Here is a 21,986-nt window from a genome sequence, read left to right as displayed (position 1 = left end):
ACTTACCATTTTCCAATTTCTCTTCGCTGTTAAAAGAATAATTTAATTTAATAATTGTCAATCAATATATACTTCTCTATCATTCAATCTAAACATATCTCGATGAATAAAAGACAATAATACTATTCTAAAGGTCGATGGTTCAATTCCCACATCCTACAACCATTGAACTCAAAATATATGTACACATATATGCATTTATATTCTTCTTCATCACTAACTACCCTATTTCTTTCTCATATTTGTACCAACTTAAACTAAGACGAGGTAATCTCATGTGTCTAATCTAACCATATATATAAGTAGATTATATAGAAATAAAACAAAAGCTTTATACTCAAATTAGATGATAACTATTATGAATAATTACAAGTCATTAAAATTAATACTTCAATAATCAAGAAATAAATTCACACCTCAAAATTGGAGAGTGGGCATAATATCTGAAATTCTTACCCAAGTTACCATGACCACGCAGTAAGACCAAGGAGACAATGATTTCACTTCATTCGTGATAAAATATGTTGCTGTTTGCCTCCGTTTACCGTGGTTAACTTCTACTTTTACCCTCTCCTTCCATTTCCTACCGAAAAAAAAAAATCTGACATTGATGAAATAACTGTCATCCGAAGAGTGAGAACTCAATTTTGAGGAACATGAAATATATGGCGGATATAGGAGAGTGATGAAATGATGATCAGCTTGAATGTGCGCAACAATGCTTAAAAGCACTCTTTGAGAGATTTGAGAACAAAGAATCAATAGAAACTATGGCAATAGTGCTTTCAATTGTATCTTGAAGAGATCACCAAGAGCTCCACGAACATCAATCTGAACAAACCAAGAAAAAAGTAATCAGAAACAACATGTCCCTAATGAACATAGTGAATCTCTCACGTTTATTGTGTATTGGATTAATAAAACAGTCAATAGCCAAAGTAAGCATACAACTCAATTGGCATGCAAGTATGTTAATAACCACGAAATCAGTGGTTTGAATCCTCCTACCTCCAATTGTACTTAAAAAAAAATAATACAGTCAATAAATACAGTCCAAAATGTTGACTTGGACAAAGTAACTGATCGAAGATCACCAATCCAGCTGTGTGAAATAAATTATAGAACTACTCCACTCCACTATTATGGATAATAGAAAGTTGTTTGTAATGAAGTAAATAGATGGCCATGAATAGCATGTATATTGAAGTTTTAAAATAAAAGAAATTATGATAAAAGTATGAATAGCACAAATATTAGAAGAAAACAATAAAAAATTATGGCAATCATAATAAATGCTCCCAAGAGCCAGTAAAAGTCACAGGGGCCACAACAAAACCATAGATAGGTACCAAAAAGAAACACCAATATCTGATAAAAGTAGCAATAGTGAATAGTTCTAACTTCTATCAGATAGTGTTAAAAGGTTCCTATATAGTTCACACATAAGACCCATATAAGAAAATAATAACCATCACTGAGAATATTGAACTTTTTGCAGGAGAATACCTGGTCACAGCATACAAGTTTAGTAAGCAAAGGATAAAACTCTCTCAGGTGTCTTCTGAATATCTGACTGTTCATGAAGCACATGCCATTGATCACCTGCATGAAAAAAAAAAATCAAAACAATTACCTTTCAGACGATGCATTTCATCTTGGTAGAAAAAAAACCAACTGTTTCAATCATAGAAAATAAAAGATACAATTCTAGTATCACATTTATGTAGTACATTTAAAAGTTGAATGGTCAAGGCCAACTGATCGATACCTTAACAATCACCGGAGAACGTAACTCCAAAACTCGATGAACATCCATGTGAGTGGTTTCCCCTGCAGAGGATTGCAGGTCAGATGCCTCCCGTAGAGCCTGTTCACAGAATGATACTAGCCGGTTTTCAGCTATTCCGTCAACATTGTTTACTGCACTAGAATCTGGTGTGGAAGTTAAATCATTGCTGGCCGATTCAGAATCAACTTCCAGATTAGCAACAATTTTTTCATGTCCTGCTTCAATCGTATTAAATCCCGAAGTTGCTTTAAGTAAGATGTCTAGATAAATTGAAGTTCCAGCTAACTCCTGACGAAGAAGATTCAGTGGAGGCCTGTTTAAGAAAGAACTATGATTATCTTCCATTACAAAAATCTAGATGTGTTAAAGAAAAAACAAAAATTTTGTTAAAGTAAATTAGAATTTGTTCCAAATTAGTATTTTCCTTTGATACGTTTTTCTTTCTTGGTTGATTATGATCCTGATTGGTCAATATTATTCTGATTATATCCAATATAATATACAAAATTAACAACTTTATCAGCCTACCTCTCATCAGGAATATGATGCATGCGCTGTCTGAGATTGTTGTATGAGTTATATGTAGCAGAAAATTCCAGCAAAGATAACAAAATGTCCATTATGGCTATCTTTTGTGGTGCATTCAGCTTGACCCAGTATTTCTTCTGCAAGAATGCATCAGTATTATAATGTGAATACTTTATAATACAATTCATAGCACTCCTTTTCCCCTTCATACCATGATCCCCACCATATTCAATGAAAATTTCTCACTCATCATATTACCACCAGCAGGTGACAAGAGGTAGCAATGAACGAAATTTCTTACAATAATACAAAAAAGCATTACTGAGTCAGCTTCAAACCTGAATTCCATCAATGACACCAAGAAGTAGTAGTTGTGTAATGCACTTGCCCCGAACAATCCCCAATAGTGGACTTTCCTCATCCTCTTTCACCTCGGGATCCACGGTGTCAGGAGGAAGCTACAACCGAGTAATGTAAACTTTTCAACAAACCAAGAACATATAAGAGATGTTTTTAGGTTTCAGTGTTTAGCTTCTACAAAGACTTCCATAGGTTCAAACTAGGAAAAAGAATGCATAAAATACATATTGAATAAAATGAACGAGAACATGGAAAGCAAGCTGCAACACACATTAACCTAGAAGAACAACTACCAGTCCTTGATTGATTAAACACAGGGCAGTAACTCAAGCAGAGAGCATATCTAGAGAAATTAGGAGCCAATGAAGGAGAAAATCAGTGTTGATAGAGGGACATCAAACTTCGCAGGTCTTTTTCCTTGTCACTACTTGTCAACTATTTCAAGTGCAGATATTGCAGATGCTTTTTAATACTGCACTGAACCCTGGTCTCCTAGTTTTATGGCAGCACCCATGCTCAAGAAAACTCAAGTCTTTGCTTGAATTTTGTTAAAATGTATTACAATGGATCTTAATCTCTCAATCATGAGATACTTTTTATGAATGTCAACTAAGTATCAAAAGTAAATTACTCCAAGTTGTACAATCATTTGATAACCAAAGTCATTCTTATCTATAAGTCGGACAATAGAATCTGCCTAATTCTTTTGTTTTTTGTTAGGGTGGAAAACTTAACCAAGAATTCCCTTAAGGATCATCAATCGAAGGATTGTTTGAGCCTAGGATTCTATTATAATATAAATCCAATTGGCATTCAAAGGGTGAGAACAAATTATGTGGCATCTACATCAAAGAATTCAAGTATTGTATGTCATTAGTTCGATCCTCTGTAGGAACTACCGTAATAACGAGTTTGCAAAAGAAAATTTGTTTATGATAAAGAGATTTGTAGTTCCTGACCATGCTTCGCCTTACTTTGTTATTTGAACAAGTAAAAAGTTGTGTCTAGGTCGTTTCAATCCTTTTTTTTTTCCCTCTCAATAAGCAATTTCGTGAGAAAAGAAATATATGAAGGAAAGTGAACGAAGTTCCGAAGCAAAAGGTTACAAACAACCCTATCCTACATATGTGATAAAGTCAAAGACAACTTATGGAAGTATATTCCATAATACAATACCCTTATAGGAGAAGATGGCACAGAGGCATCTGATGCACGTCCCTTAGATTTTGAAGTTAGACTTCTAACAAAGATATTGTCCATCATATTTCCCATAATTCTTTGGCCTATTGTTTGACTCCGCTGTAGATTTCCAGCTTCAGCAGCTCTTGTAGCTCTTGTTGACGGTGATGGAATACCTACAATATAAAGAATTTCATTCCTTACTTCTTTAGACAATTTTAAATGGTAAACAGATGTAATTTACAAAGGTGACAAGGAAATCAAAGGAATGTGGCTTGTCACTGATATAAAAGAATAATAACCTTCAGCAGATTCATCTGAGGTAAACTGTAACCCAGACTCTTCAATGGGACTCCGAGTAATGATTTCTGCAACCCTTGGTGAGAGTCTTGGAGATACCTTTCCATGGTCACCGACATCAAAATGATGGTTCTTTGCTTCTTGCTGGCTAGACGACTTCAAGGAAGTACCATCAACAATATTCAACTCATCATGGTTTGGGTTTTCAAAACCCAAAGCATTTAGTAATTCAAGTGGTTGAGTTGTGTATGAAGCATCTCTGAGAAAAGACAGAAACAGAAGCAAAAGAATGGACATTTGCAATGATAATGGTAATATTCACTTTCACATATTTTCAATTTGGGGATGGCATATTGCTTTTTATTTAAAGAATAAGATCAGGAGGAAGTGTAAACAAATATATTATAAAGTTCTCAAATCTTTTAAATTTCTTTGGACCTAGAGATAAATTGTGAGAAGAAAATGAAATTCGTGGCATGAATATACCTTCTGTGGCTAAAAGATTGGTATGTAGAACTTGCAATTTCCAGATTTCTTATTTTGTGTTGGGGGAGGGGGCAATTGTGGGGATGGAGAAGTTGGGGGGTGGCTCTACAACAATTGTGGAGATGGGAAACAAACCTCCCACCTCTAGGATGGAAGATCATGCCAATTACTGCTGAGGTAAACTCACTTTAACAAGTGGCTCTAGATGTTGGCCTTAGAAGATTGAAGTAAGGAAAAAGTTATGTATAAACTAGAAATTTTCTAGTCACCATTAACGAACTCATGGGTAAAAGAAAAAAACTAGAAAATTTGACAAGTTCACTCCCAAAGAGGGGGAGATTGATTGTTTGTCAAGCAATTCACGGGAATTTTCATGCATTTCAGGTTACCAGAAAGGCAAAAGATTGGTGAATGTGTATGAATCAGCTAAATCTCTAACATCTTTTGGGGGGTTCTCATTGATAGGGTGTTCGGCAGTTATACACTTGGTTTTTGTTTTTTTTCTTTTCTTTAAAAAAAATCATTTGGGGTTTAACTTTCTTGTTTTTACTCATTTTTGTAAACTTTTTCGCTCTTCACTAATTCGTAACTTTTGGCTCCTTACTTTTTTGTAACTTTTCACACATCAACGGAAAGTAAGTTTGCTTCATGTCTTCTTTAAAAAAAAAAACAAAAAACAAAACAAAACAAAAAAACAAAAAAGAGGGGGGAAGAGGGAGAGGGAGAGAGGAGGGGAAAAAAGTAATGTTCACCTTATACTTTTTAACAATGTGTCCCAGTCATCCTCGCTAAATTGGTGTCCACCCACTTCAATTAGGTGCACCAAAGCACCCAAAGCCAATGAAACCACTGATTGTTCCAGCTGCTTTGCACAATCTAATAGCAAGCTCAACAGTGGAGGTAGCATAAAGCAAACCTCCTAAAGGAGAAAATAATATACGTCAACGCAAAAGATTTACAGAAAAACTCAACTACAATCGATTGAAAAGCATAATTTAGATACTGAATGTCCCAACTCCGCTAATAATCAGTGAAAAACTTTTTAGATCACATTTGCATTTTTCATGAAAACAAAATTTATTAATTAAAAATACTTACCAACCACGAATCCTATTTAACAAAGAAGTCAAATCTTAAACATCACAGCAATCACAAAAGAATATTTTTCAGTAACTTGGTCAGAGAAGCAAACAGAGGCATTTTAGACCACACAGAAAAAATATTACCCCCTCACTATCATGGATTTGGCTCCAACGAATACGAGAAAGCTAAGAAGCAAGGCACACTTGAAATCCTATGTTTCTAATGAGAAAGGTTGTATGTATGGCAGTTTTCATTTCTCTAATGAGAAAAGTTGTATGGCAGTTATCCACCTCACTGAGAGGCATATAAACTCACTCAAATAAGGTTAAAAATACCATTTGGTCTACTGCTAATTATGGTTAAATTTTTTCATAAGAAAGAAATTGCTAGCAGCCCTATTGTCTTTTCTTAAATAAAATTTTTATTTTTATTTAGCAAGTGCGATAAAAACTAACTTCAAACTAACACTAAGGACTAGTTTTAAGATTTATTTAAAGTATAGAGGCTTGGACATTTGAAAGTACAAGGCCAAATGGGATTAATCCCAAAGTGCAGGGATAAAATGGTATTTTTTACCCTCGGCTTTATATTTGAGTCTATTTGATCTCTAAACTTTTAATTTTGTGTCTAATAGGTCTCTTACAAATTTGAAATTTTTAAAAATTAATTGACTTATTATATTAAACTTAAGATTTATGTCCAAGGGAACCCTAAACTTCCAATTTTTGTGTCTGGTAGATCTGTGTAATTTAACAAATTTGAAATGTTTATTTAAGACTTCAGCTAAGGTTTCTAGGAACTGGAGGATCAGGGTCAATGGTTTATTAACGCCATAGACAAGATCCAGTACAATTGAAAATTAAAACTTGATGGGGGGAGGAACAAAAGCCCAAATTTAAGCCCAGTAATACCTTGTAAAATGTATTGAAGAGATTGCAAAGCAACTGAAGCGAGTGAATACTCGTTTCACGAAGCCACTCATCACCACTAGAAGTCGAGCTTTCCTTCCCAGCATGTCTCAAATGATCAAAAATTGGAAACAGGACACGATGAAAAATGCTCTCCCAAAATGACGTTGAGAACTTGTCACCTCTCTCATTCAGCAAGTCAAACAGAACTTCCAGTGCACAACTTCTGACCTCTGGTCTTGGGTCTGATGTCAAATCTGACAACCCAGCAAGCATTGGGAACCAATAGTGCTCAGTCATATCAAATGCTGGATCAGCAGTATCATTATCGTGGATTGGCTTCAAAGCACCACCAGGTATAAGGCCCTATGCATTAAATCAGTTGACTTGAATAGATAGACTATTGAATTATCCAAAACTGAGTATCGGCATAGTTATTACAAGCTTCATTACTATCATTATCCCCAAAATATTATACAAATAAAAAAAGATTCATCCGAAACTTGTGTTTCATATCATAACTAATTGAAGAAACCTTAAGTATATGCTGCAGCTATTATACCCGTAAAGTCCTCAGTAGTGAATGCAACCCTTAGTTCCCAGAAGAAGGATTACATCAAGTTGGAATCCAAATTATTATTATTATTATTTGTATTAGTGAATCCAAATGATGTTGAATAAATAGTTTAACTTTAAAGAGATTACTCTGAAGTCTAAAGTGATCTCACAGTGCACCTAAAAATTCTTTAATCACAAGCTTCCTTCTAATGGAAACAAATCAAGTCTCCCATATTTTCTTTTGGCCATATTATCTAGAAGTGTACTCCTGATGAATTAATATATCAAGTCTCCCACATTTTCTCATGGACCGATTCCACTTGATCCTTTTGTGCTAACACCACTACTCAAGGCTGCACATCAAGTTCGCTACTCAAAACTTAAAAATAAATAAATAAATAAATAATAAAAAGAAGAAGAAGAAGAAGAAGAAGAAGAAAGAAAATAATATAAAATAAAAGAAGAGGAACAAGAAGAAAAAGACAATCTTTCATGTAAATAACAGAGTATTTGGGCATAGCATCTTAGATGCAAGTGATTTGCTAACAACTCACACTACAAGATAGTATAAACAAACCTCTGCCAATCGATCCTCACATATACGTAGGAGTGCAATAGCTTTCAAACTTATACGATGGGAACTTTTGTTATTGGCGAACCTTATAAGACAGTTGACACAGTCCATAAAACAGTCCCCAACCACCTGATCAAAGTGCTCCAATATAACTGCAAATCTCTTCAGCATTAGATATTCAAACTCTGTGGAGTAATATGCCAAAATATAAATATTTCTCAACAGAAAACAAAATGCTTACCCTGTTCAACATTTTCAAAGGCACTTTCAACAATTGACTCAGATTCATCATCTGCGGATGCTGTGAAAATCATGAAAACACTTCGCCATCCAGACTTTATGTTACCAACTTTTGATTTGATCATCTATGATAAAAAATAATCCAATAAATGTGCTAGAAACCTCCAGTAGGATCATATATAACAAAGTGATTTTTGAAGTTTGCTATAAAAGCTGATAGTTTAATGCTATAAAAGTTGATAGTTTGACGTACCTGAACTATACAGTCAACAATGAGGCTCCTTAAAGATTCACTTTGACTGTTACGCATGAGAACAACAAATGGCTTAAGAATGTCATTTTGGAATGTGAAGTTGGCAAGTTCAGCTCTCTCCAAGTACTTCATCCCGAGCTGCCTCAGAGAATCTATAGCATACATTGCAATCTTCTCATCATGATGACTCCCGGCAGAAATAAAGTGATTTGACAAGACAGACCATATCCTAGCCCAAACCTGGAAGATGCACAAGTAGAAACTTCGAATATTAAGAACTGAGCGAATGTATAGAAGTAAGTGATACATAACCAACTCCTACACAAGGTTTTCTAAGAAAGCTCATAGGCCATTGTCTACACTGTAATCGTTTCCAGAAGAATCAAATATTGAAATTAACAAATTAAAATAGCATCTACATCAAGATAAAGAAAAGTACCAAATACAGAGGCGGCAAAAGAAGAAATGTCCATGTAAACAATGAAGACTTCACATATATTGAAAAATTACAACATGAAATTCAATGTCTCAGTTTGCCATCAAATTCATTAAGTAAAATAAAGTTATGCAGAAAACTATCTTAGCAATTAAAAGGAAGTTCCAAAAGTCATCCTTGCATCAAGAGGAGATCATTCTTCCACCTATAATTCAAGATACACTATTTATATTAAAAGTAAGGCTTAGGAAACAACAATAAACACGGTGAAAACAAAATTGATAATTGTATTTGCTTGGCTAAATTAACAGTTAGCAAAGAAATTTTTTTACAGTGCATATAGTTCTGAGTAAAAGAAAAACTTCATGGACATTGTATCACTTGGAATCGCAATATACTTGGTTAAGCAACATGATGGAAGGAGAAAGTCAACACTTTGCACAGTTGGTGTGCCCATATACTTCTTTTTCTAAAATTCTCAGTCCCTATGCAGTTCAAAGAAATATTAGGGTGGTGATGAGGACATGCCCTTAGACGCTAGTATTTTAACCAAAGGAAAAGAAAACTATAGGCAAGAAATTGAACATGCATAACCATTTAAATAGCCTGCAACCACCACTCCCATAAACATTTTTTAATCATCACAATGGATTCAAGATTGCAAGCAACATGACAAGACATCCCGGAGATAATCCTATCACTATTGTAAGAGAATATTAAACATTTGGCCCAGTTACTTAAGTCCCCTGGATTAATGAATATATCACTAGATAGGTCAAAGAATCCTTGTCAGAACTATGAAGATCCTCAGTTGATCAGATTAGGATGACATAACCCCCAAGAAATTTGTAGATAAATATTGTTAAATTTATCAATCAACAACTTGCTTCTAACTCATCATACCATTCGAATACGAGCCATATTATAATAGCTTATCTCAACAAGCTTTTGCAAGCTGAAAACACGTGCAGGAGTTTGTTTCAGTTCTTCAGCAGAGACACCACATAAAGCAGTGAAAAACTCCACAACCGAGTCACTGGGAAGTTTGACACTGTTCACAAATACTTGATCTGCAGGCTTCCCAGCCAACTCTTTTAGGGATTGAACAACAGCATCTCTGGAGATCTGATTTGATCCATACATGACAGTTGCCGCGATTGAAGGAGTTGATGTGATGAATTCGAGACGGGACACACATTCTAAAACTGCATTCCAAGTGTCTTGAAGGGATTCTGTCTCTAAATCACACAGAGCCAATAGCGTGCGCAATGCTTCCACATTTTTACTACGCATTTCCTTTGGCGCATGCAAGAAAGTAAACCTAGCAAGAGAACGTTACGGCATTCATCAGTTTTCCGAAAATTTAAACAAAAAGACAATTGACAAACTAGTTCCATAAGTCAAATGCAAACCTTATTATCGCTAGAACATGAAATTAAACAAACGACAGCAGTAGCAGATGCAATAAAAAAGATAGATAAAAACTCAGATAAGTGTAAAATTATATTTTAAATTTTGTGGGAAAAAACAATCAATTTGTATCTTTAAACTTTGTAGGTTGTATCAATTAAAACTCTAAACTAATAATTGAATAGGTTAAAATCTTGAACTTTAATAAGTAAATCAATTTAGACCATCTAGAAGTGGTTTATAAATACTTTCATTTGATTCCATTTAAAATCAACCCAAGCTTACCTAAATAATTCTTTCTCCCAAATCCTAGCAAAGTAGCAAGAAAAATCATCGCACGGTTCTACCTAAATAAGTAAAGAACGATAGAGGAAGAAGACAAATGTTCTTATTAAGGACAACCGCCATTATCCTCTTGATTCTAGCATTTCTATTTAATATTGCAATAACCCTTGCATTTAAAGAAGTCTTACACATGGGGTATAAATTGATTTTTTCCTTAACTTCTCAAACTAATAAAACATTAATTAAGAAAGGTATTATACCTAACAAGAGATGTTAGAAATGCATAGCGCATGGTATCCATCCCAAGAACATGTGTAATGTGTATACCAGCTCTAAACCCCTCCATACAAAGAACAACCCTAGGTTTGTTGTCACCCTCCTCCATGGTAACAGAGAAGGTAGCAAGTAGAGGCCATCCTACAGCCTCAACCATAGGCCTTACAAGTTCAATTCTCTGCGAGGTATAAAAAACACCTCTCTTTGCTCCTTGATTTCGGAATATAACTTGTGTTTGCTTAATAATAGCCTCACTCTCGGATTGGGCATCAGTAGAGGACTTTCTTCTTGGAAGAGCCAAGTTTAGAATACTCACAAGGCCTCCCCTCTCTTCACCCTCCAGCCTGCGGCTTTTTGCTTTGTCAATAAAGTCATCTTTCATTTTGATCTCTTCCTTAACTATAGAATCATATATCTCTTCCAGGAGTTCTGTAGGGGCACAATCTTCTGGATCATTCGTGACATTCATGCGAGTGAAATCAGACTTCGACATCTTAGGCCACACCATAGGGTTATGAGCATCAGTGTTCAACATAATCACTGCATAAGCTAGAACATATGCAGTGTCTGCATTCTTGAAAAGGCCTGGGTTGTCTGCACAATATCTGCCATGGATAGAACACAGACACATCACCAGCTAGCATTAGAAAAGGGAAAATCATCTCAGCAAAAGGAAAATAATCGAGCATGAGTTTTGAACAATCTCTTCAATTATCGAGATGGAAAAAAGATAACAATAACATCTTACCTAAGGGATTAGATCCTATTAGACTTTGCTTACTGAGATTTTTCTCAACACTCTCCTCCCATATGGTTTAAGACTACTTGAAAAGCAAGACAACACATGATCAATTTTTTTTTTTTTTAAATTGAAAACAAAGATCTGAACGCAAGATATCTTGCTTCAGCACATGTCAAATTACGCAAAAAACCAACATGTCTGATAGGAACGAAGCTTATGAAGTATGTAAACTAACCACAAAGTCTGACGTTCTGGTTGGAACCAATTCTACAAAGGAATGCAATTCCATTTGTCCAAAAAAATGAGGGGAGGGTCCAAAATGGCAGAAAAGTTTTTTTCTAGAGTTAAGATTCAAACGAAATTAGAAAATTTATCATTATTCTATTAAGGTAACTTTTGGGAGATCGTGAAAGCAATGGCTTCTCTCTGATGTTTTCTTTGCAATCACTTTTGTACTTATCTTTTTCTCTCATCTGTGCCAAGCAGGGTGCTTTTTCTTGTAAACTCATTGCCCTTTTGAGTGAATTCCTTATCCTCCCCTCTTTTACTCTTTCTTTAGTAACGAAAGAACATTTCTTATCTTTAAAAACACATGCACATAGATGTAAATATACCGTTCTGCAAATTTTTCCATGATGCGGTCAATTTTTTGAGCTTCCCCAGGAAGACGAAAACCTTTGAGAAATTCACGAATTGCAGCATCAAACTTCATGCCTGAAAATTTCATGGAATCTACATATGCATGCATGACCGCAACAGGAAACTCTTCATGCAGACCAAGATAATCGCCAATCATAGTCTGGAAATAAAAAGTGGCAACATGTCTATAATGAGCCATTTCGTCATGAGATGCCAAATAAAACATAGCAACCAACGTTCTTTGAAGAAAGAGATTCTACCTTGTCCAAACTAGGAGTATTTTGGAGAAACTGGGCAACTGAAGATGGTGTATTCTCCACTAACTTATTTGAAATCAGATACTCAACACCCTTTACTGGTTTCCTATTGAACTGTATTGGATAAAAACTACAGATTAGGGACTGAAATACGTTCATAACAATAAAAGAGATCAGAAAATTTAGTAATCAGCCAAAAGTAGGATATTAAAAATTTATATTTTCACAACTAAAGAGGCGTAAATTAAATTTTAATCACCTCAGAGATGGCAGCTTCCACCGTGGACTTGTGAGCTTTTGCCTTCTCAAAATTACCTGTTACATCTTCCCTGCTCTTAACCTCAAGATTTTCATTGCCTGAAGACTCTTCTTCTGACGAATGAATACTTAAACTCTGCTTTTCTGAATGAAGACGTGACTTCTCCCAGTCAACTAATGATTTAAGCACGTTCACAAGGCACTGAAAGGGTCAAGAAAAAAAGAAAGGGCTATCAAACCAATAAGTAGTCATGCAAAATAAAGCACAAATTATAGCAAAATCGGAGAATGGGCAGTATAAGACCCACTTGAAGTGATGATCCTTTAATTGAAGAAGTCTGGGATACAGCTGCCATATTTGGATCTGCATTTTGGGTGACTTGAGAAATTTTAGATAAAGTGGTTACCTACATAAAACGGAGGAAAAGAAAGAATAAGCCCAAAACAATATGTTTGACTCCAAAAAAAATATTTGAAATCAGAATAAATTAAACAGGACCATACCGTGCGTTCAAATAAATTTGGAGCCTCAAGATCACAGTCATAGTTGACAAATATGTCAACGAGGATTTGAGGTTCCCTACATATTTTCTCAAGCATCCTGGAAACAGAAAGAAAAAAATGAAATTGACAGATGAAGTTCCGAAACCAGAACAGAATAATCAGATTGAATGACATAAACGTAACATATGTTAATAAGCATTAGAGAGTCATACTTCAAAACACTTATTTTTTGATTAACAGGAAAATCCGTGCCATCCAATGATCTCAGAACTATCAGGGGAAAGAATATGCCAATTTCACCCTGAAAATGAAAAGATTGAGTTGACTGCATCTATCTAATTAAAAGAAAATTTTATAAACAACTAGTTAACAATTTTTAATTAAGCATCAGGATAAAGAAGATACATACTTTAAGACTTTCCCTGAATCGCAACAAAAGCACAGAGAATATTCCAGTTGCATACTGTCAGGAGAAAATGCATGATCAGAAACAAATATCTCACTGTTTCACTTGAATGAGATAGTAAATATTGATTGTTAAGCATGCACACCTGGAATATTACAGGAGATTGTGAAACAGAAGCTCTTAGTAAAGCATATGAAAGATATGCTTTCACTGAGTCAATAAAATGGAAGTCCTTTGTAAATGCCTGGCTAACCCCTTCTAATAAACCCTGCGAGATCATATCATATTGAGTACATGAGGGGGGGGGAAGGGACTTTCAGTATTCAACGCATGTAAAAAGAAATCTTGAAATTTAAGTTCAGCAAACCTTTCTATGGGTTTTCGTAGAGTCGTATACGTGATAGAAAGAAAAAAAAAATTTAACCAAAAAATATTAAATATTAAATATTAAACAAATATAATAGCAAGAAAATGTCCAAAAATAACTTTTATCTCACCCAAATGCAAATTAAAAAAATAAAAATAAAAAACACTAGTTGGTTTCCAACATCCTGCCTTCTCAGAATTATTGACTATGGGGATGGGGGATTGAACCTCCAACCTCTAAGATGGAAGGTCATGCCAATTACCATTAAACTAAGTTTACTTTGGCACATTCATTAATTATATATTGTGATATTATAATATAATATTGATTTTTCTAATAAGAAACGGAGATAAATACATTTAACAAGAAGGAGAAAAAAACAGCCCAGGGGCCAAGTGTAGAAAACCCGCCCCTCATCAAGCTATAAAAGAAGAATCTTCCAGTTCGCAGTTATAATATTAAAATACATTAAAGTTATATCACAAACAAATATAAATAGGTAAAAGTAAAACGTATCTGTTCAATAATAATAGACAAATTTCCTATATTTGAAGCATAAATATAATTAGAAGCATTAATGATTCACTGGATGATGATCGTGATTTATTGTGAATAGTCATCGTTACCATTTCAATAGCTATTACAGATAGAAGCAATTTTTTATAATAACTTGGAATATCAAATCAAATGTTCATTTCTATAAAATTTACAATCTTCCTGCCATTTTAATATTAAAATTTTTCTGAATAGGATGTACTCAAAATGAGTGTACTGCTTTGCCAAAATGACTACATTCGAGAAAATAAGAATATAGCTAATGTAAAGATGTTAAAATATTGTAGAAAATCTGGTGAATGGTACATTAAAGATTAAATAATATCAATGTTAGAACAGTATAATTAAGTAATTAAAATAATAGTAAATATTGATAATCAATATTACTAATTTAACGAAATGAACAATAATGTAACATTATTATGTTAATACTAGCAAAATTTATAGAAAATAATGTTTCCTCCTTAAAAATATCCAAGTAATGAAATCTAAGCTAGAGAGAAATTGGAGCTGCAAACCTAAGGTGGAATGAAACCTAAACTGGAAAGAAAATAGAACTTTGCAGCTCTTTGTTTATTCTTAAAATCAAATTATATCTTTCATTCTTAGAACCAAAAACGCCTTCCATTCATAAAACTTAATCAGGACAGTCACTTGAACTCCATTCTCAAAATCACGATAGATTAATTCAGCCATGGGCAAGATTGATATTAAACAGTATACTGATTGTCAATAAATAGCAGTTAAGCTGAAAGGACTGGATTAATTTTCTGAACTGAAACTAAGTATTGGAGGCCATCGGTGCTCTACTGTGTCATATACTGAACATATAATTAATTATGCAAAACCATTAAGCAAGCTACACGATTAACCTGCAAAAGCTCAAGAGATAAAATGCGAGTCTTGGTTGTGACTTCATCAGTGTCCTCCTTCATTCCCATCTGTAACATAGCACTGCAGAATCAAATGAGAGGCTTAAAATGATAAACACAACAATGCAGAGTGAATTCTGAGACAACCAACCTTGCAAAGGGTGCGAAATACCAGTAGAGCGTCACGTTGAACAATGTTCACACTCTCCAGATCGATCCCTCTTGAAGAATGTGAATAACAAGGGTTTTAATCATTCAAGAAAATACTAAGTATCATTGTCCATAATTACATTTGAGTGACAGTCAGTCTAAGGCACATTATAGTATATACCGTGACATCTTTTTACCATCTTCAATATGAACAGCTTTGTCAAGAACAGCCTCTAGACCCTGTTCAACACAAGATCTTTTGTAACTCATACATAACAATGCAAATTTCCTGGAAGCTGAGGAACAAAGGAAGCAAGAAGCTAACTGTTCACAGGATTCCAAACAAAACCTACAGAAAAAGAATATGTACCTTGATATCAGCACCACCTGCAAGATTCTGAAGCTCCTCTACTGATGCAAGGGATGTGTCTTTAACTGAATTGAGTGCATCTCTTAGAGTAGTCTCTTTGTCATTTTCTTCGTTCACAGTAGTTTCTTCATCTACCGTACAAGAAATTTCTGCTGAGACAGAATCTTTTGCCCCAGAGGAAGTAGATAAACTAACCTGAATGTCCATCAAATTCTCTGTCACTCACTTTCCAATCGAGGTAGAAGCATTTTATTCTATCTATGTCCTTGTCAACTACTAGGAAAAAGGTATTTGCACCTAGGTTTAATTACATACCTGGTCGGTTTCCATTCTCCTAAATATAATGCTGATCATCTGAGTCAACATTGCCTTTGAAGTAGCTTGATTTATGGGACTTTTGCTATAGATTTAAGGAAGTGATTCAATTTTACTATTTTAGGTTGACAATAAGAGATCAAACAACGCCATTATGCAAACTACCTATTGAGAGCAATGTTGTAGCAAACCCTAATGACTCCTAACAAAGGCTCCCCGTGTACTGCATTTCAAGAAGAGAATAAATTGAATTTAGAAAACTGAAGACTTAGTCATAAAGGAATTGACAGTAAGGAAGAAAAGCCCACAATAAACAAGTATTGAGAACTACTCAAGAAAGCATATGACAAACTCGTTATCAGTGCATGCACAAGAACATTTGAAGACTGGCCTACCCTTTCGCTCCATCACCTCAAAAGGATGGTGAAATGAGCAATAACACATATAATCATGGCCTTGTCTTTGAAGAAATTATTGATGAACAAATGATAATCCATCACACCAAGAACTGTGAATCAAGAAAACGCCCTTTGTTAGGCTAACAAGACTTCTACAAACACTAAAAATCATCAACCGCTTCATGCAATGGTCAAATTATAGGAAAATGCCCTGATGAAGAACCCACGGCCACCACCTAGCCTCTCTTCAATAATCCATCCTAGCACTTCCCACCTCAAAAAACAAGGTTCAGTATTTGATTTCCCTCCTTTTGAGATGTTTCTTGAAGTCAATACACCTCCCAATTTTCTCTTATTCTCAGAATTCTAGATTTCTTCAGAGATGCTCTTGTCCAGAAAGTACAGTAATGAAGAAAAGAGAGGCTCATTTCCCACTCACTCGTCTTCCCAAGACCTCACCTCATCATTACCCAACTTGAATATAGATAAAATCTCAATGAGGGCATTGCACTGAGCTATGGCCATCCAGAGGCTCTCTAGACTACTGTAATAAACCTATGCCAACCAGCTTAGGGATTTTTTTTATTGCATTTGCTTGCAGAGGAAATAAAAAACTCAGAGACAAGCTACTGTGTGGATGTCTCTTTAAAGTCAAGGAATTTAGAACCCCCAACATCATGTTCCAAGACAAATATTACCAATAGGTTACCTGAAAGGACTTGTGACAAGATACAATACATATGCTCAACTCTAGTTAGTTAAAGGGCTCAAGAAGAAATTGCCTAGTACATCTGGCGTTCCTGCCCACAGGTCAATACTTAAGTCCAGGGATATAAACTGCAATCACCTAGCTTTAGAGAAAAATTCAAAATCATAACGATTCTTGTTGTAGCTACTAAGGAAAATGGTATCATATAACATATCACGCACTGCCCTTAAAAGAATGCATTCATTTTCTAATAAGAAACAGAAAAATAAATTTATGAGAAAATGCAAACAGCCTAAGGGGCATGTGGAGGAAACTCTAACCAAAAAACTATAAATGAAGAGTCTTCCATCAAAAGTAATCTAATGGTTGTAATTACAAAAGAATTTCCTATAGTTAGAAGATCACCAAGAAGATTTATATTGCACGGCCTTACAAAATAATCAAAAGAAGAAATGTACAACATTTAATATGTTTGGCTGGTTTTGTAGGAATGATGCTATAGTTCATTTACAAGAGTCGCAACAAGTCGACTTCATAATAACTTAAATGCACCACCAAAGGCTTTAATTAATGAGACTTCTGAAATAAAATTCATGGTTCTAATAAACTTTTAAATTGGAAGAGAATCTCAAAATTAAAAAATTACTCGAAGGCAAGATAGTGGAAAAGAACCCAGACGAAGATGCATAAAATCCCATTCATCCATGCTCCATTTTTCAAAACATGATTAAGCAACAAACAACCATAGCCACCTATCTATAACCATGTACCTCTGAATTTTGCAGATGCAACTGCAGTAAGAAGAACCTTCAACACTTGCAAAATTGTACTGCACATCATCCAATGCAAATAGTTGGTCACGAAAAAGCAGAACAGAAGTGTGAAAAATGTTCAGAATATGCAATGGCAAATACCTATCAGGAGATGAATTGTCAATACAACCGCATATCATGTTCAGAATGTCAGTGAAAAGAGAGACATTTTTACCACCTTCTAAACCAGGATCACCTTCTAAGTGATCATAAGCAATGAGTTTCTGTGAATTATACAACGAGAGATCTCAAAATAACATAAAAATCTCATGAATGATCGTTAGAAAATATTGCTTTTTAAAGAAGCAATCATCAATCAAAGGTTAAAGTTTCATAGACAATTAAAGACGTACATGGAGACAATCCAAAGCAAGTTCTAGGACTTTCAAATTCTTTGTGTCAAATGCGAGGCGAAGTGGATTCAAAACAAGCTCTGCATCATCTCCATGCAAGACATGGCCAGCATTTGCTAACACAATTGATATATGTTCACGTGGAGCAACTTTCCTGCCATCATTCTCAACCTCCTGTGCAGTTTGTGCTGTCCGAGACTCATCTGCTTCCCCTCCAGTTTCACTATAACCAACAGTGATTTGAAAAGTTACCTGTCTGTCAAAGACTTTTTCTACTTTTTTCTTGTTTTTCTAATGAATTAGTGAATTTAAACTCTTGTGCACGCCAATTCATATATAATGAAACAATTGAAAAGAACAAGGAGCTAATATCCATTTTCTTAGATCATTTTTGTGATCTGAAAGTGCTTGGAATAATGAAATGAAAGATACTAGCTACATTACGAAGAACAAAGGAGATTCACGGAGAAAGACCTGGTATCTCCAGCTGAAGTTGCCGGTTGATTTGTCTCGATAGGTGTAGCTTGACTCTGATTGACCTCCTTCGTACCATCTGAAAAGCGGTCGCTGGAATTCGTCAGTAAGAAAATTGTGCAAAACGGCTAGGAGAATTTTCATGAAAATCATACACATGCACGAAACACCGAACAAAATTCTTAAACTCGCTAATTCGGAATGCGATAATAGATGCCAAACTTCTGTTAAAGAATTAACCAATGCATTTGACCAATGGAAGTGTAAAACCAGTGGAAATAGGACGAACAACAGTCCAAAAAAAAAATCCAGGCAGAAGAAAAACGGTTATTAAGAAGATTTCCGTAGATTCACGGGAAGAAACAGACAGATCCATAATGCAAACTTGGATAATTCGAGAAACGAATGAGAACGAGACCTAGAAATGCCTGAATAGCTTTCTGAAGAGCCGGATACTTCTTGCCGCCAGAGCATTCTTTAAGCATGGACTCGAAAGCCCGCGTGACAAAACCACCAGCAGCCATATCTATCACCAATTGCTTTCTCTTCCAATGGCAGTGATCTCAGTCAGGTCGATTCAGACCGCGCCAATCGAATCAATCAGGTCGATTCAAACTTCTGCAAGTTCAAACAGATCCAATACATCACAATTTCCCATAATGAATGAGAAAAAAAACGACAATTAAAAGATCTTCGAGCTAACAAATGCAAGCAAACCATTGAAGAAATAGTAAGAGACAAGTAAAGGCGAGGCGTTGATAGATCTATACACAAGCTTCAGGATCTCGGACCTGACTCTTGCAAACGAGCGAACAGAGCTTTAGCTGCAACGCCAATTTCTTCTTTGTTTTTCCTTTTTTTCTTTTTTCTTTGTTTTCATCCCCCCGCAGTTGACGAGTCAGCCGAGCCGAGCCACTTACCGATTTACGTTTTTCTCTCTCACTTGTCAAATTTCACAAAATAACTCAAAAATAAAAAAAAAAAAAACTTTTTCGTGTATAACCTAAAAACTTGACCTTTGGAATATTTGTATGTATGTCCCAAAAATTGAGTCCAAAATGATAAATGATCCAAAAAAAATTTTAAAAAAATTGTCAAATGACCTTCTGTTGATGTCAAAGATGAGTGAAGTTATAAATTTGCCTTTTAGATTTATTTTTTTCTTCTCTTTTCTTCTTCTCTGGCGTGACCTTCGATCTTTTTTTCTTTTTTCTTTTCCTTTTTACTTCCTCTTCATCTTCTCTAGCGGACGAACTCGACGAAAATCTTTTATTCTTTATTCTTGTTCTGCCGATGATGCTCGCGACTTTTCTCTAACCAACTTCAGCAAAACCAAAGTCAATAAAACTAAAGAAAGTGAGAGAGAGACCGAGACCAAGAAAGAGCGAGATCGTGACCGAGAGAGAGCAAGAGCAAGACCGAGAGAGAGTGAGATCGAGATCGAGACCGAGAGAGAGAAAGAGAGAGAAAGAAAGAAAGAGATAGAGAGTGAGAAAGAAAGAGACAAAGAACGAGAAAGAGAGAAAGAAAGAAAGAGAGAGCGAGAAAGAGAGAGAGAACGAAAGAGAGAAAGAGTGAGACCAAGCGAGAGCGAGATACTTTTTTGTGCGCGCGTGAGTGTATTTTGGTAATTTCACCTTAATTTGATGTTAGGAAAGGGTCATTCGGTATTTTTTAAAAAAATTGAGTCATTTGACATTTTCGGCCCAATTTTTGGGTCATTCGTACAAATTTCCTCGGACATTTGCGTGGTGTAAAATATCAATTATACCTCTCTTTTTAAAATCAAATGATACAACTGAAGTCGATGCCTATTCCATCATTTTACTAAGGGATCGTTCGCAATCTCTCATATTCTCTCATAATTATGGAGCACGTATGAAGTTATTGGCAGACAACTACTTCCTTGACTATGCGCTTAGACAACATGAGAACCACAAACCTGCATGGATAGAGGTGGATTTCATATTTGGGCCAATCAACATCAAACAACATTGGCTTATGGCTTTGACTTGTACAATTGCATGATATACATTTTCGACTCCATGCCAAACTACATCGGTGAAGACGTCATGAATGATAATCTACAACTGGTGGCCACTGTCCATCTTGATAGCAGTTGAGTTTGATAAACATTATCGAAAATTTAAGTACATGTCATGGGAAGTGAAATGATCGAAGGTTACCCTCTAAACGGGCAAATCTCTCTTGACTGTGGCATTTTTTATGTGATATTTGTTGAATATCTTGTAACTAAGAAGGATACGAGTAGTCTATAACAAGATCATATGTCATTGTTCAGGAAACAATGTGTTGCCCAAATATAGGTAAATAAATATTTATGGTAATTTATATTTCTGTTGAATGAAATCATATATTTTACATTTGCATTTTAATATAAATTAAACCATAAGTATCATATTAGAAAGAAAAAAAAACATCTACAAGCAATCACCCATAATTTAATACAAGATCGTGTAGTAAACATTGGGCGATCGTTTAGTATTAGTTAAGCAATCGCCCAACCTGGATTAAGTTATCTCGTAGTAAGTAATAAGTGATTTCCTAATATAATATAATATAAGAGATCGTGTAGTAAGTAATAAGTGATCGCTTAGATGTTCCCACTACATATCATGCAGCCTAGATGGACCCATGTCAGGTGTTATCAGTGCCTATCTGCATTTTTTTCTTGTTATGTCTTCTCAGACCACATCGTGTACACTTGTGAACTTGTTATGGCTCCTCACCAATAGAAGGTATTCTAACAATTTGACATCGATCAACACCTGGTACCTTTCGTAGTGATAGAATTTCAAAATCTTCAAACTATGGTCTTTGTCTCCATTTTTGTCTATGTCCAACTAGGTAGATCGGTTCAATATAAGCAACAAGCACACATTCAACGATAAATATCTATCGCCCACATTAATTACATGAAGGGATTGAATCCCAGGCAGAAATGTGTAAACGTCATACGTTTTAATTTTCAATTTGATGACAAATAGAAAACTCAGAGAACCATATGAAAATTTATAGGATAAATAGTCAATCAAATTACACGGCATGCTTTGAATAGGAAAGAGAGAAATTTGGGAACTTACCCTTGAAGACAAAAGTTCTTCGTATTTCCTCTCCTG

At 35.0% G+C, this 21,986-nt stretch overlaps 1 protein-coding gene across 5 annotated transcripts; it reads right to left on the bottom strand.

The window, feature by feature from the left end:
- Positions 1-330: 330 nt before the first annotated feature.
- LOC120069876 (brefeldin A-inhibited guanine nucleotide-exchange protein 5) lies at positions 331-19,762 on the bottom strand. Of its 5 annotated transcripts, none has more exons than XM_039021710.1 (34): positions 19,617-19,762; positions 19,265-19,464; positions 18,847-18,925; positions 18,373-18,595; positions 18,122-18,243; positions 17,978-18,036; positions 16,266-16,323; positions 16,101-16,185; positions 15,786-15,980; positions 15,597-15,655; positions 15,417-15,486; positions 15,266-15,334; positions 13,617-13,739; positions 13,475-13,528; positions 13,278-13,366; positions 13,066-13,162; positions 12,870-12,968; positions 12,563-12,763; positions 12,307-12,417; positions 12,022-12,206; positions 10,650-11,270; positions 9,598-10,015; positions 8,259-8,498; positions 8,007-8,130; positions 7,769-7,917; positions 6,637-6,999; positions 5,395-5,561; positions 4,159-4,415; positions 3,854-4,032; positions 2,656-2,775; positions 2,318-2,454; positions 1,769-2,102; positions 1,507-1,602; positions 331-831 (listed from the first exon to the last, which is right to left on the bottom strand). In XM_039021710.1, exons 2-34 carry the CDS (start codon positions 19,368-19,370, stop codon positions 769-771), a joined length of 5,352 nt encoding a protein of 1,783 aa, XP_038877638.1. In that variant the 5' UTR covers positions 19,371-19,464; positions 19,617-19,762; the 3' UTR covers positions 331-768. The 5 variants fall into 5 exon arrangements, with proteins under 5 accessions (XP_038877638.1, XP_038877656.1, XP_038877647.1 ...); XM_039021728.1 differs by having other exon boundaries at positions 19,638-19,753; XM_039021719.1 differs by having other exon boundaries at positions 19,586-19,723.
- Between the last annotated feature and the right edge of the window lie 2,224 nt (positions 19,763-21,986).

The sequence above is a fragment of the Benincasa hispida genome, chromosome 1 (assembly GCF_009727055.1).
Source record: "Benincasa hispida cultivar B227 chromosome 1, ASM972705v1, whole genome shotgun sequence".
In the NCBI taxonomy this organism is placed as follows: Eukaryota; Viridiplantae; Streptophyta; class Magnoliopsida; order Cucurbitales; family Cucurbitaceae; genus Benincasa; species Benincasa hispida.
The sequence above is the reverse complement of the archived record's forward strand: the minus strand, read 5'-3'. Positions and strand labels throughout refer to the sequence as shown.